The 15,815-nt window shown below is 31.3% G+C and overlaps 1 protein-coding gene across 1 annotated transcript; it reads left to right on the top strand.

Moving 5' to 3' along the window:
• Nucleotides 1-5,372: 5,372 nt before the first annotated feature.
• Nucleotides 5,373-15,450, top strand: LOC132749006 (guanylyl cyclase C-like). Its single transcript, XM_060738672.1, has 8 exons — nt 5,373-5,541; nt 9,982-10,268; nt 12,264-12,613; nt 13,093-13,193; nt 13,876-14,037; nt 14,488-14,586; nt 15,015-15,106; nt 15,364-15,450. The coding sequence occupies exons 1-8, from the start codon at nt 5,373-5,375 to the stop codon at nt 15,448-15,450; spliced, it is 1,347 nt and encodes a 448-aa protein (XP_060594655.1).
• Nucleotides 15,451-15,815: the final 365 nt, after the last annotated feature.

Here is a 15,815-nt window from a genome sequence, read left to right as displayed (position 1 = left end):
ATCATTCTTTTTTAAACCAGTTTTTAAACTGTAAGTTTTAAAAAATTCCCCCTTAAAAAAATTAGCTAAAAAAGGTTAAAATTTAAATATTTTCCCTTTAAGGGAAAATTAAAAATTTTTAACCCTTTTTTAAGGGCAATGAAAATTTAATTTTTTTCTTTTGTACAAAGGGGAAAAATCAATGTGAAAATTTCGGGGCCTTTTTCCTTTTTCTAAAAAAAAAGGAAAAGGTTTATTTAAGACAAAAAAATTTTCAAAATATAAAATAAAAGACAAGCCCTCATGTTAAATTTATTGAAAAAAAAATTTAATAGATAGATTTAAAAAAATAAATTTAAAATGTAAATAATTTGTTTTCAACTGTGAAAATGTTTGCATATTTTTATAAAATTTTTTTAAACCCTTAAAAAAAAAATTGAAAATTTATTCATGTTTTAAATTTTAAAATTTATTAAAAAGGGTATTTTTTGGGCCAAAATTCATGCTGTTTTTTTTTCTGGGGGTTTTTCAAAAACTTGGCCCTGATAAAGGGGCCCTTTGGGGGTTAAAAAGGCCTTTGGATTTTTGCTTTAAAATTCCCTGTTTCTCGGGCGTTAAAAATTGGGGGGTTAAAGGCGTTGGCACCAGGCATTTCTTTTGAGGGGGGGCCCAATTAATATTTTTTAATCAAATTTAAAAATCCCAAAAATTAAAATTTAATTATTTTCTTAACGCGGTTTCTAAAATTTTCCATTTCTCCCCCTTTTCCCCTTGCCATTCCTGATTGATTCTTTGCGGGTTTAAGGGATTAAAAGAGAAGTTAAAAAATTATTTAATTTTTAAAAAACAATATAATTTGTAAACCCATAAAATGGATGCATATTTTTTGGGTTTAAATAATTCTGAAAAAAAATGACCCTTTTTCAAGTTTTCTTTTTTTCGAAAAATACTTTTCCGGAAAGCCCAAGTCATGCTGTTTTTTTTGGGAGAAGCGCCCTTTTTTCCATTACATGGGATCCTCCCTGAAAGGGTTTGCGTTTTGAATTTTTTTTAAAATTTTCCTTTTTTTCCCCAAAACCCAATTATCTTTGGGAAAAACCATTTAAAAACCTCAAAGCATTAAAGAGGTTTTTTTAGTATAAATAAGATTAATCTTTATCAAAATTCTTAAACATATGTACCCTTATAATCTTTTGTGTTACATTTCTGCGTAAAAATTGACTGAAATTCAACAATTTAAAAAAAGCTCTTTTTGCCATCTTTGAAAAAAGCACAACCCTCTTTTTATAAAATAATCACATGGCCTCTTAAAAAGAAAGAATCCTAATCTCCAACCCCCTTCAAGTATCTCTGAATTCTACTGTTTAGTTTAGCCAGTGAGGTGATTTGTTATATGACTACAACATGAAATGAAGTATCCCTACAGGATGCAGGTACCTGCTTAAGATATTTTGTCTCTAATAATCATTTTTTACTAATAGTTAATGGTGTATTCACAAGAACCCTTACAAAGGTAATAGCAATTTGTATGAAATTTTAAATGCTAAGTAATAAGATATTTTAATGTAAAAATATTCCCCTTACAATGCACTGTTTTAATTAAACAGCAGCAGACATGTCTGTCACAAACTAAGCATTAATGCACACAAGTTGAGGACATCATAGTCACTTCTAGTAAATAAATAACAGCTTATGAATGAAAGGTTTGAGAAAAGGTTGGGTGTGAGATAAGGTACTTATACGATAAGACATGGATAAATGACTATAATTTTTGTATAATCAAATGTAAAAAAAATAATCATAATGGCATAAACGCATGTTGGAAATTATTGTCATTATTGTCTTTGCAGTGGAATTTTCTAATATTATCATACAAAACTGGTTTAAAATTAATATCAGTGTTAACTATTCTACAGAGACCTCATATCAATATTTATCCACATTTCTTGCAATTTTGCATTAAAATTTGCAGCATGTTTTAGGTTCTGAACTGGGAAATGTTAATTTTGTATATTGGAAATAAACTTGTCATTAAGTTGCTATTTGTTTACATGCGTAGGTTAGACCTAAATACCGTGTCCGTTCTTTGTATACTATTGTCTTCGATGCCCTTGTCCGAAGTTTGGCGGAAAGGGCCGAGAAGATGCGACATCATAATCATTTTTATCGTGAAAAATGACCTGAACACCAACAGTGTCTATACTGACAAGCAAAAAAAAAATTTATTTACCGGGCCCTGTTTTTAAAAAAATTTTTAAAAGTAAGATACAATGACGCTCAAAGCAGTTTCATGTATTTTCCTTTTGTTTTGGGGATGTATACATTCAAGTTTGGGGGCCCAAAACCTTTTGTTTTTCTGTGGTCTAAAATGCCCCATACAATCAGGAAGCAGTAATATTAAAGTGCTAAATATACAGTATGTTATAGTACTATTAAGAAGGCATAATAATTTTAACAAAGGCAAAGCCAGGAAGAATATTTCTTTTGTATATACAGTGAATAGAAATAACACTTTTTACACAGTGGGAAAGACACCCAATTTCAAGATTAGCGTCCATCTGACCTACTTTTAGAAACATAAAAAATCTGTGGTTTAATCAAAAACGAAATATTAAAAATGTGTGTCACTAGGTCTCCTAAAAAGAAACATTGAAACACTCCTGATTTTCGAAAAAAAAAAAGAAAGTCTATATTACCGTCAATGGCTTAAATTCTACATAGTTTACACTAAAAAAAAACCTATTTGTTCGTACAGATATATTAATTACATTTGGTCTTCTATAATGATAAGGCATTTATTCAAGAGTCGCTTGTGCTCATTTTCAAAGATTTTGGAAGATTGATTATAACTTAAAAGTGCATCGTCGCGACGCAGTATGCTTTATACGGCAGTATGTCTTATTGAAGGTTATATGGCATACTGCCACACATTTAAAGGCTTACTGCCGCACTATGACATACTGCGTTGGATGGGGTTACGCAGTATGCCATATGCATTTTTTAATGCAAACTGCAGCACTTCGTCGATATTTTGAAAATGTCAATTAAAAGGATTATTAAAATGTTGAATTATTTTAGTATTTTGCATAATAGAGAACCTCAGAAAAAATCTTTTTTCAATATTTAGCGGAGTAAAACGCCAGGCCAAACACACCGACCAAACATTCTTATTCTCCCTGAGAGCATGTAGTCGCCGCTTTGTCCGTCTGTCCGAACTCTTGTCCGGAGCATATGTCAAATACTATTCAAGCTACTATCTTATAACCTCACAGATGGATAGATTTCATTGTGGAGTGGTGCAGTGCTCTTGAACCTAACTCTGTATTTCTCAGGATATAAGAGATCTAGACATGCACGATTAGACAAAATTTCATGAAAAACGAATGAATATTCGAATATAAAAAAACGAATGTTCGGACATCAAAATCCTTAGTCGTTCCCGGTCCTTCTGTTTTCCATCTTAAGATATAAGTTCATTGACATCTGAATAAAGTTGCTGATTGAAAATCAAATGATTTGATGACAACTTCATTATTGTTTTTTCTTTGCATTGGTGCCATGCATGACAAGTTTTGAAAGAATTAAAACACATTTTATTGAACACTTGCACTATTAACGCAGTAGAACGTAATTTAATTCTCGTTTGACACCTCATTACTTACTAATAACTTCGTAATGTGAATATTTCAAGTGATAATTTTCACAGATTACGAGTAAATCCACATAAGAAATAATGATTCACGAAGCCACCCAATTTATCATGTTTTTTCCCTGTCAAGCTGAAGTAAACAACACTATATCGCCGTATCATATCCCTTTACAGGCAATTCATAGAATCACTTTTAAACATAAGTTGCTGTTTTCGTAACAAAAATAGAATCTAGTATAGTAATTGATGTACAGTTCAATAAATATAGGGTGTTTAATGTAGGTGTATTAGTTATATTTCTGAACGAGTTGAATGAACTTACATCATGCGAGCGATGAGCGTGCATAAAGCTGATTTTATTCAAGGTCTTAATTTAATAGATTTATTCAAGGTGCTAATTTAATAGATTTATTCAAGGTCTTACTTTAATAGATTTATTCAAGGTCTTACTTTAATAGATTTATTCAAGGTCTTACTTTAATAGATTTAGTAATGGAAATACTTGAACAGATGATTACGTGCCAGCAGTCAATCGTCTCAGCTAAGCCTCAACATATTGTCTTCATCATAGCTGATGATCTTGGATGGAATGACGTTAGTTTCAATAATCGTGATATGATTACTCCAAATATCGACAAACTTGCAAACAAGGGAGTAATTCTTAACAGCTCTTATGTCCAGCCGTTGTGTACACCGTCTCGGAACAGCTGGATGTCGGGGGTGTACCCATTCAAAGTTGGAATGAAACGCGGGGTTAATATACCAGGCACAAACGAGTGCTCTCCGCTTAGTCTTGAATTCTTTCAACAAAAACTACAAAAGCTTGGATATTCCACGCATATGGTTTTTAAATGGCACCTCGGATCCTGTAGCTGGAATTGCACCCCAATGTACCGTGGGTTCGACTCTTTCCTATGGTATTACGAAGGCATGGCATATTATTACACTTAAGTTATTGGACCACGTATTGATTTCCATGACAACAAAAAGCAGATTAATGACACAACCTTCTCAGCTTATTTGTATACTGATAGGGCCAAAAAGATTATAAATGACAACGATAAAGCAAAACCATTGTTCTTGTACATCCCTTTCCAGTCGGTGCACTCCCGTATTCAAGTACCTGAACGGTTTGAGAATATGTAGCCACACATAAAAACCAAACAGAGACGTCAATATAGCGGTATGGTGTCCGTTTTCAATGAAGCTATCAGAAATATAACAGATGTTCTTATTGAAAATGACATGCTTGAAGACACCCTTATGATTCTTACAGCTGATAATGGGGGAATTCCAACAGCTTCTGAAAACATTATCCACTTTGGTGGCAAAGGCGACGATATTCGAAGGTGAAACACACGCAGCTACGTTTGTAGTAGGATCAGGATTAGAAAAGTCGGGCTACACATATAATGGTCTGATGCATGCTGTCGATTGACACATTAATATTGTTGCTGCTCCAGGTGGAACTGAAAGTGAAAGTAATGATATAAATGGTTTGAACCAATGGGAAGCCATTAGTAAAGGAGCTGATTCAAAACATAAAGAGTTAGTATATAACCTTGATAATTCCGAACAACCAGATACGTAAGGGCACGCTGCAATACGTGTTGGCGACTTTAAGTATATTCAAGGATATCTGGGTACGTTTAGGGACTGGTACAAACCCGATCAGGTATATACAGAAACTTCGGATAATTTGAATAGGCATGGATACCATACAGCGCCTGTCATTGTATTTGAAATGGAACAAAACGAGGGATCGAGAAGGAATGACGTTAAAAATACCCGTAAATGGGAAGGAGAAGGTCTTTACAACTTAATAGATGATCCTCCTGAACACAATGATATAAGTGAATTATATCCTGATTTAGTGAAAGAAATGGAAGCCAAATTTGACAAGTATAGAAAAGGTTACGTGGAACCAAAACATACGCATTCGACCCACGTTCCAACCCGCAAAAAAATCGGCGGATTCTGGACTCCAGGGTGGTGCTGACAATGTTTATGAAACATTCAAAATAAGTAATTTATAATGTAATGATAAATACTAGTATACAGAAATAGTATACGATTTAATTTAAAGTGGATTGGTCTACAATAAGCACAATTTCTAAAAGTATTTTAAACATTGATGTAATACAATACAAATGTTTTATTCGGATATTCATGTAAAACATTACTTCAGCAAAATGTTGATTTCATTTGAATAATAATAACAATATTCTGTTCATGAACGTTTAGTTATCTGCTATATAAGTATGTGTTATATCGGATCATGTATCCATATATAATTCATGGTGTGTTGGTATGCCTGATAAACGTATCTATTGATAGTGCAACCGACCTTTCATTGTATACAATTTCACTTAAATCAATTCTGTATTTAGACAACAGATGAAACAACAGTATGGTATGGACGTTTTAATATCTTTGAATGCTATAATCAAAAGTTTCTTTATGAATATTTTACATGTCACAAAGTATAATTTAGTTTGCAATGTATTTGTAGGAGAGTACATGTAATAAACCATACAGGTATGAATAATTCCAACATACAAATAAAGTTTTACTGCAAAACAAAGCAAAACAGTGAAAATACAAATCATAACAAAATAGTGAAAATACTATAATTACACCGGCATAATCATTTTAAAGTCAAGGGTAAAGTTAGTTTGATCTTCATTAAGGTCTTGTCAGTCGGCTTTTATGTGCAAAGTCTCAAGATAATATCTCTAATTGAAATAACTAAAGTCTGAAGAAAGTAGATGTCAGAGTAAATGGAACGGACGTTTGGTAAGAGTGTAAAATCATAATAGTATAATAATAATAATAATAATTCAGTATATATTATGCTACAAAAACAAAATATTTGCAGGTACTTTTAAGACTCTCGTGGAGCCCATTGCTTTTGAAGATTTGTCTGCTTATGTTTTAATTGCATTCATAAAAGACCCTCCGTTTGGAAAAAACAATAACCGAAAATTATAATTTCTGCTTACAATAGTCTTTTGAATCATTAAGACAATCCACTAAGCTCTTTTATTCTATTTTTGTTCTGAAAGAATGGTATAACTCATACCCATTCAATTCTATTTGTGTTGTATTTGTCCATGATTCACTTCAGAATGTCATTTCAAAATGTGATATAAAATTCATAAAATAAGAGTTTATTGTTTTTATTTGGAATTAACCTTCTATATTACACGAAGAACTCCTGAGTTCTGTTCCGTGGAGGTCCTTTCTTGGACGGAAGTCTCGTCTTTGTTTAAGCGTCTGTCAAAGAAGAGCTTGTCAGTTACTTCCAGCCTTCCTTGCGTCTGTCTAGCATTATCCGAGTTAGCTGGCGGTCGCTTTCCTGTAAAATATTTGGGCAAACAAGCAATATGTGGTAAACAAGATGTGACCGTAAGTGTGGTATATATTTCCTTGTTCTTTAATGTGGTACAAAAGAATGTTATAATAGAATCTTCATAGACAGTCTTTACTTTATTAAAATTATTTCAATTAAAAAAGTAATTACTTAACATTAATTACTATTTATGTGTACTTATCTCCTAAATAATGTCTTCGGCAAGATTGTATAGAAAATGTAAAATTGTAAGGCAAGAAATCCTTTCATTAAGCAATATGTGACAATATACATATGTTCATCAGCTATTGAATGGTATCGGCTTTCTTTTTGTACTTATATACAGGAGTTTATTGCATGGAATATTATTGGAGTTTTTTTGTTTCCATTAGTTCTTTTGAAACCATTTGAGGTATTTTCATCTACGGGGAAACTTATAAAAATAGGAAACAGGAATATTTTATAATCGCTTTGTAAGTAATGTAAACATACGAAAAAATAACATTTTGTAGAGACGGAAATAAATAAGAATACAAAAGTAAAATACAACACCAACTATAAAATAATTAAAATCAAACAAAATCGAATTAACTATGATACTTGATATTTTTTCAAATTACCCAAATGAATTTCACAAAAGTAAAGGAATTAAAATATGAAATGGTCAAAACCCTGGTTTTGAATACATAAAAATTTAAAAACTTCGTTTTTGGTGAAAAGGGTTTTTTAAAAAATTAAAAATAAAAATTTAATGTAAACGGGAAACTCTTTCCCCAATGCGTTGGATCAAAATTAGCATAGGCTTAAACATTTTTCAAAAAGGCTGCTAAAAAGGGAACAGTTCTGTCCAAAGAATTTGACGGGAAACCAAATTTTGGAAAAAAAATTTCGTTTTTTTTCCCATCGCGACGTTACCGGCATTAATTGTAACTGGACAAAATATCTTCAGTTTATTTGAAGACATAGAGGTATGTACTTTTTATTGTTCATAGTTTATAACTCTCTGCACTTCAAATTTGTTATTGATGGTTTTATAGACTGAACTTGCAACAACTTACAATGCAAACCTGGAACAACATTTTTTGTATAGACATACTTAAATTGACATTATGCTCATATTTTCATAGTCAAGTTGAGCTTAATTAACTTTATATTTCAAAAGATTGACTGTTAAAATGGTGTTTGACCAACAGTTGAAATTAGAAATTGTTATTATGTTACTATAAATCTGCCTAAAATTTAAAAAGACTGCCCCACTCTTTTTATAAACTAAGCGTTATTTGTAAATTCTAATGGATCTTTACAGAAATTTCATTTGGATCTGTGCGTTATTTTTTGTTTATGTAAACTTAAAGATTAAATAGAAAGGATTTATGGCAAAATGAAAACTTATTTTGATCTTCATCCGTACACTCAGTATATACCCTTGGATGGGCATAATGTCACTTTAATATAACATTTGTACTATACCTTAAATTGTATCTGTCAGTCATCATTGCTGTGAGTTATGCTATAATTATACTTTTCGTAGTCTTTCAGCTAAAGATTTTAATACTAATGTCGTGGTTGCTAATTCATTGATGCGCACTGAAAATTCTCTTATTATAGAATATATTCAATATTTAAATACATTGTTCACTTTAATTTTATTTTTTCTACATTCATGTTTTATTTATCATTTGAGTATGTAATTTACTTCCAGAATCACAGTTTAAATCTGATATTGCAAAAGAACGTCAAAATTTAGCGTAAAATTAGGAAAAATTAATGCACCAAATTCAAATCGAGAGGGGAACAACCGCTCTGTTTGTGTCATCTGAAACTGATAAAGATCGTGGGGAGATAGTACAGAGACTATCATTATTATACATTCTCACGAATACAGCTTTGTTTGACCTCAACGAATGGGAAACTAACGCGAACCTTGAGCACTTTCAATCACGAAATAGCTTCAAAGCATACATTGAAGCATTTCGCGCAGATGTGCATTCAGAAAATAAAACACTTCATGACGTTCTTAAATTTTATTCTGATATAAACATAGTAATCAGCTCATTCATCGGGGAGAACATCAACATCAATGTGCCTTTTAGACACTGGTTAGAATTAACTGCTTATGAACTGCTTTTGTATGGAAAAGAACAGGCCGGTATAGAACGTGCTTTAGGGAGTACATATTTTGCTAGAGGTATTCATTTATATAATTTGCCGTTCAAAATGCATTTGTATTGACTTGGAAACTTGTCAGTTTATTTATGTATATTGATGTATATATATATGTATATTTAAATTATCATCTATTTAAAGATTAAGTCACTAAAGATGATTATCGAGAAAACTATCATGGTAATTTGTTATAGAATATTTGAAAGAATGATATTTATTCGAATTTTGTAATTTGGCTCAAATTATCAATGTAAAAGAATAATTCCGTCGATAAAGATAAAAACTTTGTTTTATACCAACATATTCCATTACTGCTACAACATACGTTGTACGTTTTTCGCACAATTCATTTGTTGTTTCGTAATGAAATTACGTCTTGGATCAATATTCTGCTCCATCATGCTCACTGACAAGAGACATAATTTGTGCATTATCTACTAAGGCGTAGTGTTTAAATGCTTATATGAAATGCACATTAAATCGTGTAATGAAAATTAATTGTGTGCATTATTAAAACACTATTTGGTTATAAGGTAGATTTTTTATTGATCCATATGTTTGCAAATTAAATTTGTATTTTTCATGTTGTTTTCTTTTTGTGGTAAATAATTTATTTGTAAGGAATGGTATATCATTTATTATTGTATATTTGAATTTAATTTTATCGTTTGCAAAGATTTTAACAAGAAAGACAAGTTCGAATCTGCATGGTATTAAGCGTATACAATCGGTCTTTAACAAGCCTAATATAAACAATAGTTTCGTCTTTTCAAAGTATGACAAGAGCAGAACGTTCACAATTTATTGTAAGATATATTTGAATTGAATTTTTAAGGGTTGTTGCCAAACAAGGATCTATTACTCTACAACGAGAAGCGCGTATTGGGACAACACTTTTTAAACAGGTCAATGATGAACTCTGATTTTGCAAGGAATATGTTTGAGGACATGTTTATTCAAACACAACTTGCAGCTGATATAAAGAAGATGCGGAGTAGAATAAGTCAGAATATTGCTCAAAATGCTTCAACAGCATCCGGTATTGTATGGTTTGATAACATGACAGAATATATCAACATTCTGGAGGTCATACAAGACGCTCTTGCTGAGCGGATTGTTCAGGTAATGACGATACTATTAGCTATAAAACCATAAATTGAAAACAAACAAAATTAAGAAATCATAATATGAGGCATGTCAAAAGTTCGCAAAATGCTTGAATACTAAACACTAAAATTAAAACATATCATCATAACGTTTTAAAATCACTACTTATGTCTAATTCTGTAATTCTATGTTATATAGAGAATTTCATTCATTTTATGAGATGGGTTTCCAAATAACAACTATTTAAACCTTTGTAGTAATGTGGTAGCGGCCCAAGTTCCGACGTCATTTCGACGTCAATGCATTATATAATTAAGTTTGTCCTTAAAGAATAGCATGGGCACCAAGCGTACAATGTACCAGATCAGTTCGCATTCCAAGAATATCTATTTATATAGTGTGTGGAAATTCTTTGCTGATCTAGATTCTGTCCGACACACAACACACATTCGTCGTCTGTTTTTAGATCGAAGTTACAAAGCCGCCATGGCTATGAATAAGTGTTCGTCTTTCCAATCGGAATTTGCTAGCAAAACTTTTATAAAACTTTGTGTCATTATCAAGTCGTGCTCTGTCATCGTTCTGTTGCTTGTTTATCATTTTGATTGTTTCATTAGATAGGATTTAAAGAAGCACACATAACTTTACTACATTCCATTTGTTTACTTTTTTACTACCGATTAAGTCAATCATGCATGCTGTACAAGCACGTGTGTGTATTTATAATACAAAACCTTTCAATGAATGACATCAGATAAACCCGTCAACGATTCAGGAAACAATATGCAAGATTCTTGTTATCATTATGCGAACTTTTGGATAATCTTCGTATATCATATGATAAGACATAATTGCACCTAGAATTGTATGTTTAGTATTTACATTTTTCCATCTTTCAAACAGTACTCTTATTCAAACATTTTTTCCATTAGGGATAAAACATTGTAGCAAATGTGAAATGCTTTGTAACACAACACTAAATGGAGCTTAATAAGAAAAGTATTTACTCTTAATTCCAAGAAATATTCGCCTTGCTTTTTCCTCTTGAACATATTGTTAAAGAACCTCATTAGATCTCATTTTATTATTTATTCAAAGTAACATTAACCAAACATTGATTTCGTCTCCTCTTATAGAAAAGAAATCAGAAAGATCTAGACTTATTTACGCTTAATTTGCTTGAAAGATATGAAGAGTTTTGACCTTTTGTCGATATGAAAGTATCCTTAAGTCACGTACTGATTGGTGTACCAGGTTTACAAACGAGACAGTTACCTATACATAAATCATTAAAACTTCCAGGACATCATACATTTGTGATTGTTACAGCTTTATTTGTAATGAGAAGAGATTATTTTGCTTCGTCTAAAACCCTCATAAAGAAGAAACAGAAACCAAATTGCATTAATGATACGCAAGATTTCTAATTATTAGACATCATCTCGGGAAATAAATTAATTAGATGACAAACGATATGGATAAATCGGTTGCTGAAATTAGTCCATTGTTATTGAACGAAAGTTAGTTCATTGAAATGAAGTACTTTGGATAGTAGACAACTGTTCTTTTATGATATATTTATCAATAATATAGACACATGAAAAGTTATTAATTACGCAGAATTCTAGTGAAATAAACCCTACCTGGATATTATGAACGAAATGAAATGCAGAATATGTGTCCAATACTTCCTTATTGCCTTTGTTGAATTCTATCAAAAAGATGATTTAATATGTTTTCGAAAATAGGCTCTTAAACAACAAAAACTAATCTTTAAATAAAACACAAGAAATCACAAAGCAACAAAAACAAATAAATTATCAATTAGGAAACGCTGCAGTTCGCAATGACAGTACATTACAAAACAAATGAAACGTTGTCCTTAGAATTAAATATATATATCACGTGTGTGCTTGGCATAGTTTCTGTATATTTACAGTTCTGAATAGCAGAACGAAACAGAAAAATGTTCATACGGATACGTCAGTTTTATAGTTTTCATATTTTCAGCATGCAGTCGAGGAAAACAAGTATGTAGAAAGCACTCTTGTAGCATGCATTGTTCAACTTTTTATAGCTATTGTCACAGTTCCTATTATATTTTTCCTGGTGAATAATATCGTCAACATATCATCTTTGCTGGAGAAGAAGAAGTTTCACCTCGAAGCGGAAAAACACCAAACAGAATTACTAATACAAAAATTGGAGACGGAGCGGAAACGGACGAAAGAACTTTTGTATCAGCTTCTTCCAAAGTCTGTGGCAAATACAATTATGGAAAATGGATTTGTTGAGCCTGAGTCGTATAATGCAGCGACAATTATGTTTTCTGACGTTGTTGGATTTACAAGGATTTCCAGGCTGGTGTATTTTCTAGTATTGTTTTTTTTTGCGATTTAACTGTTTTTCTACAATATGAAATTTATTTTACCTTGCTATAATTGTACATGACTTAATTCGAATTAAATTAAATGATTTTTAATTATTTCAAATGACATAGGTAAGTCATAACGAAAAAGTTAAGTCCTTACAAAAAACATTAAACTTCATAAAATGTCTATATTTAACAGCTCTAAGTATTTGCAATATGTATGACATAATAAGATTTAAATGCCCGGCCGTTAACATAAGAAGAAATTTGACATTTAAATAAGATGCTACGTTCATTTATGTCATTTTCTTTTCAATTTTTCGAAAGTAACTCCATTTCTACCGGTGATCTTAGTAGTTTACAGAACCCATTAGGTGTTGACTACTATTAATATTTTATTTACTTCATGATAGTTACCTAATCTTGTCTCAACATGACTAAGTTATAATATAGTTCTCTTTCTCTTAGTGTCATCACCCCAATGCAGGTTGTGGCAATGCTTAATGGACTTTACATGGCAATAGATGGTCGGTTGGAACTATTTGATGTTTATAAAGTAGAAACAATAGGTAAGAGTTACATTGCCATTACGCGTTTCATGTTTAATAACTAAAATCACAGTTTTTAACCAAAGTATGTTGGTCATTTGATTGGAATAAGCAAATACACTTATTGCTGAACAGTATCAAACGCTTGTTAAGATTTAAATCTGATATTAAGATGCCGGGAACCTCCAGGATAATTTCTTTAACTTAGATTCAATTTCTTCTAACAAACGCATTAAAAAATTAAGTTTGATACGACCATTTTAAGCTTGTTAAACAAAAGTGCAAATGCATCATAAAAAATCCCGCCGTGACTGAGATTCGAACTCGCAGCCTAACGTAAAAGTAACAGCGTTCTAGACAATGTAGACCACTGAGTGAAAGAATCGATTCCCTGTAGTTGTCACAGTTTTATAATATTGCACGTTTGTAACGTCGCTTTTTATTGAATAATCGTGAAGCTGGTATAATTTACGCAGGCGTTTACTAAGTCATTACAATTGTCAATATTATAAGATATCAAAACATAACGATTATTGCAAAGTTTATTTTACATTGTTTAGTTATAAAGCGTCCATTAACTTATTATTGATTCAGAAGTAAAAACATGATTCGTGTCTTAATAGTATATCTTATATAGTAATATTTCAATGATATTCATCTTCAATAGGCAATAAATCTACACTATTAACCATGCTTATTTCAGGTGATGGATACATGGTTGCGTCAGGTCTGCCGAAAAGAAATGAAGATCGACACGTCATTGAGATAGCTAGACTATCTTTAGATCTTCTAAATACTGTTAAGCATGTGGACATTGACAACCTTCGGGAAAATCATCTTCAATTAAGGATTGGTTTTCATACAGGTAATGACACCTTGACAATGTTTCAACGTTTGTTGATATTTATTCATGATCAGGGATATAATTTTTATGACTTTATAAAATAGTATACACCGTTTGGTTGGTATACATGAATCAATTGTCGGATTGGTTAATATAATGTTAAGTGATGGTAAGCTCAGCGGCATTTATGTCACAATGTCAAATTCTATTTTTCTGATTTGTAGATTACAATGATAATTTCACCACAATATACATGTATTTGTCAACAAAAGATCACAAATCTATTGTTATGTAAATAAAACATTAGAGTAGGGAACTTTCAACTTGTTGAATGTTTTAGACTTATAATAATTATTAGACTAAGTATAATAAAGAAAAATATTAAATACAGAAACAAATACAATGTTGATCTTATAAATGAAAAGCTCTTCAATTTTTTGTGTGTTCATTTGAATAGTTATATATTGGCAGGCCCATGTGTTGCTGGAGTTGTTGGTATAAGAATGCCGAGATATTGTATATTTGGTGACACCGTCAATACTGCCTCAAGGATGGAATCAACTGGTCTACGTAAGCTATACTTGTGTACAGCATATACCATCATAGCAACAAAAATCATTTTACCCCCTCCACGATACATTCTTCGTAGGTTAGAAGTAATTGACGATATGTATGTGAATATGATTATTATAGTCAGGGAGATTAAAAGTTGCTCCGAAGCATGCATTGTTATGCATACTATCATTTCATGTGTCTTTTCATTCCTGAATTCATCTGTGTTTTTTTGAGTCGATGTACAAATCCGCATCGTATTGCACTATTTCAAATCGCACGATTCTTACTGTAAGCACACCGGCGGAATTGTTTCCCAATTGTTAATTTTAAGTTATAACTCTTGATATCGGATTATAAATCAGTCCTTAGTTTCTCTAAAAGTAAAAATATTGAAGTCTTATTCATATATTTGATACATGTTTATTTTATATTTTATTTTGTAGCAATGCAGATACAGATGACTAAGTCATCCACCAAACACTTGCGGAAACTCATTAAATTTCAAATACGTAAACGAGGTCAGATAGAGGTCAAGGTAACTACTTTTCGTATGGCAGATTTTACAAAGTATATAACAACGTAACTTTTCGGTTTTAATATTTATTTTAAATTTAAATTTTCATCTTGTTGTTTATTTCAATTTAGGAATTTAATTAACCTTAAAAATGTCTATAATCAAATAAGAAAGGTTAAAAATGTCCCGTTATTAACGTTACTTTTTTGGTTTTGAAAATATTTATGCATATAATAAGATTAACTCTCACAACGTAAGTCAATGTCATTGTTTTTCAGGGTAAAGGTTTGATGACAACATACTGGTTGCTAGGATACAACAGCAATGATAACAATGATGACAAAGAAACAGAAAGCAGCCACTGACAAATAATCTGTTGTCAGTGAAGACTTTCAAACATCGACTAACAGTTATGCATAATATAATTATTACACAAGGAGAAAAATAAAATTATCTTTTGGACTCAGGTTTAGTCCTTTTAAGAGAAATATTATGTAATTTTAACCCTGCAGATGTTGCTGCTCATTCATATTTACCGTCGGTACTTCTTTCTGCGTTAAGTCTTATTTCGGCTTTCTAACTTACAAAACTTTCAACACTAAACAGAACACATGTATTGTATTTAAAATCATAATAGCTTTGAATTATTGAAAATTAATTCAAACCTGAATAACATCATCATACTTCAAGAAGACGATCATAAAATACATATATTTGTGATACAAATAAG

This window comes from Ruditapes philippinarum, unplaced genomic scaffold (assembly GCF_026571515.1).
Source record: "Ruditapes philippinarum isolate M1 unplaced genomic scaffold, ASM2657151v2 ctg17280_1_1_1_1, whole genome shotgun sequence".
NCBI lineage: Eukaryota > Metazoa > Mollusca > Bivalvia > Venerida > Veneridae > Ruditapes > Ruditapes philippinarum.
The sequence above is the reverse complement of the archived record's forward strand: the minus strand, read 5'-3'. Positions and strand labels throughout refer to the sequence as shown.

What these genes read in the sequence shown, in the direction of transcription:
- LOC132749006 (XM_060738672.1), top strand. Translation starts at nt 5,373, where the DNA reads ATGGAACAAAACGAGGGATCGAGAAGGAATGACGTTAAAAATACCCGT. An exon ending in AAGGATTGGTTTTCATACAG is followed by an intron (nt 14,038 to 14,487) that starts GTAATGACACCT and finishes ATATATTGGCAG; the next exon opens with GCCCATGTGTTGCTGGAGTT. An exon ending in GAGGTCAGATAGAGGTCAAG is followed by an intron (nt 15,107 to 15,363) that starts GTAACTACTTTT and finishes ATTGTTTTTCAG; the next exon opens with GGTAAAGGTTTGATGACAAC.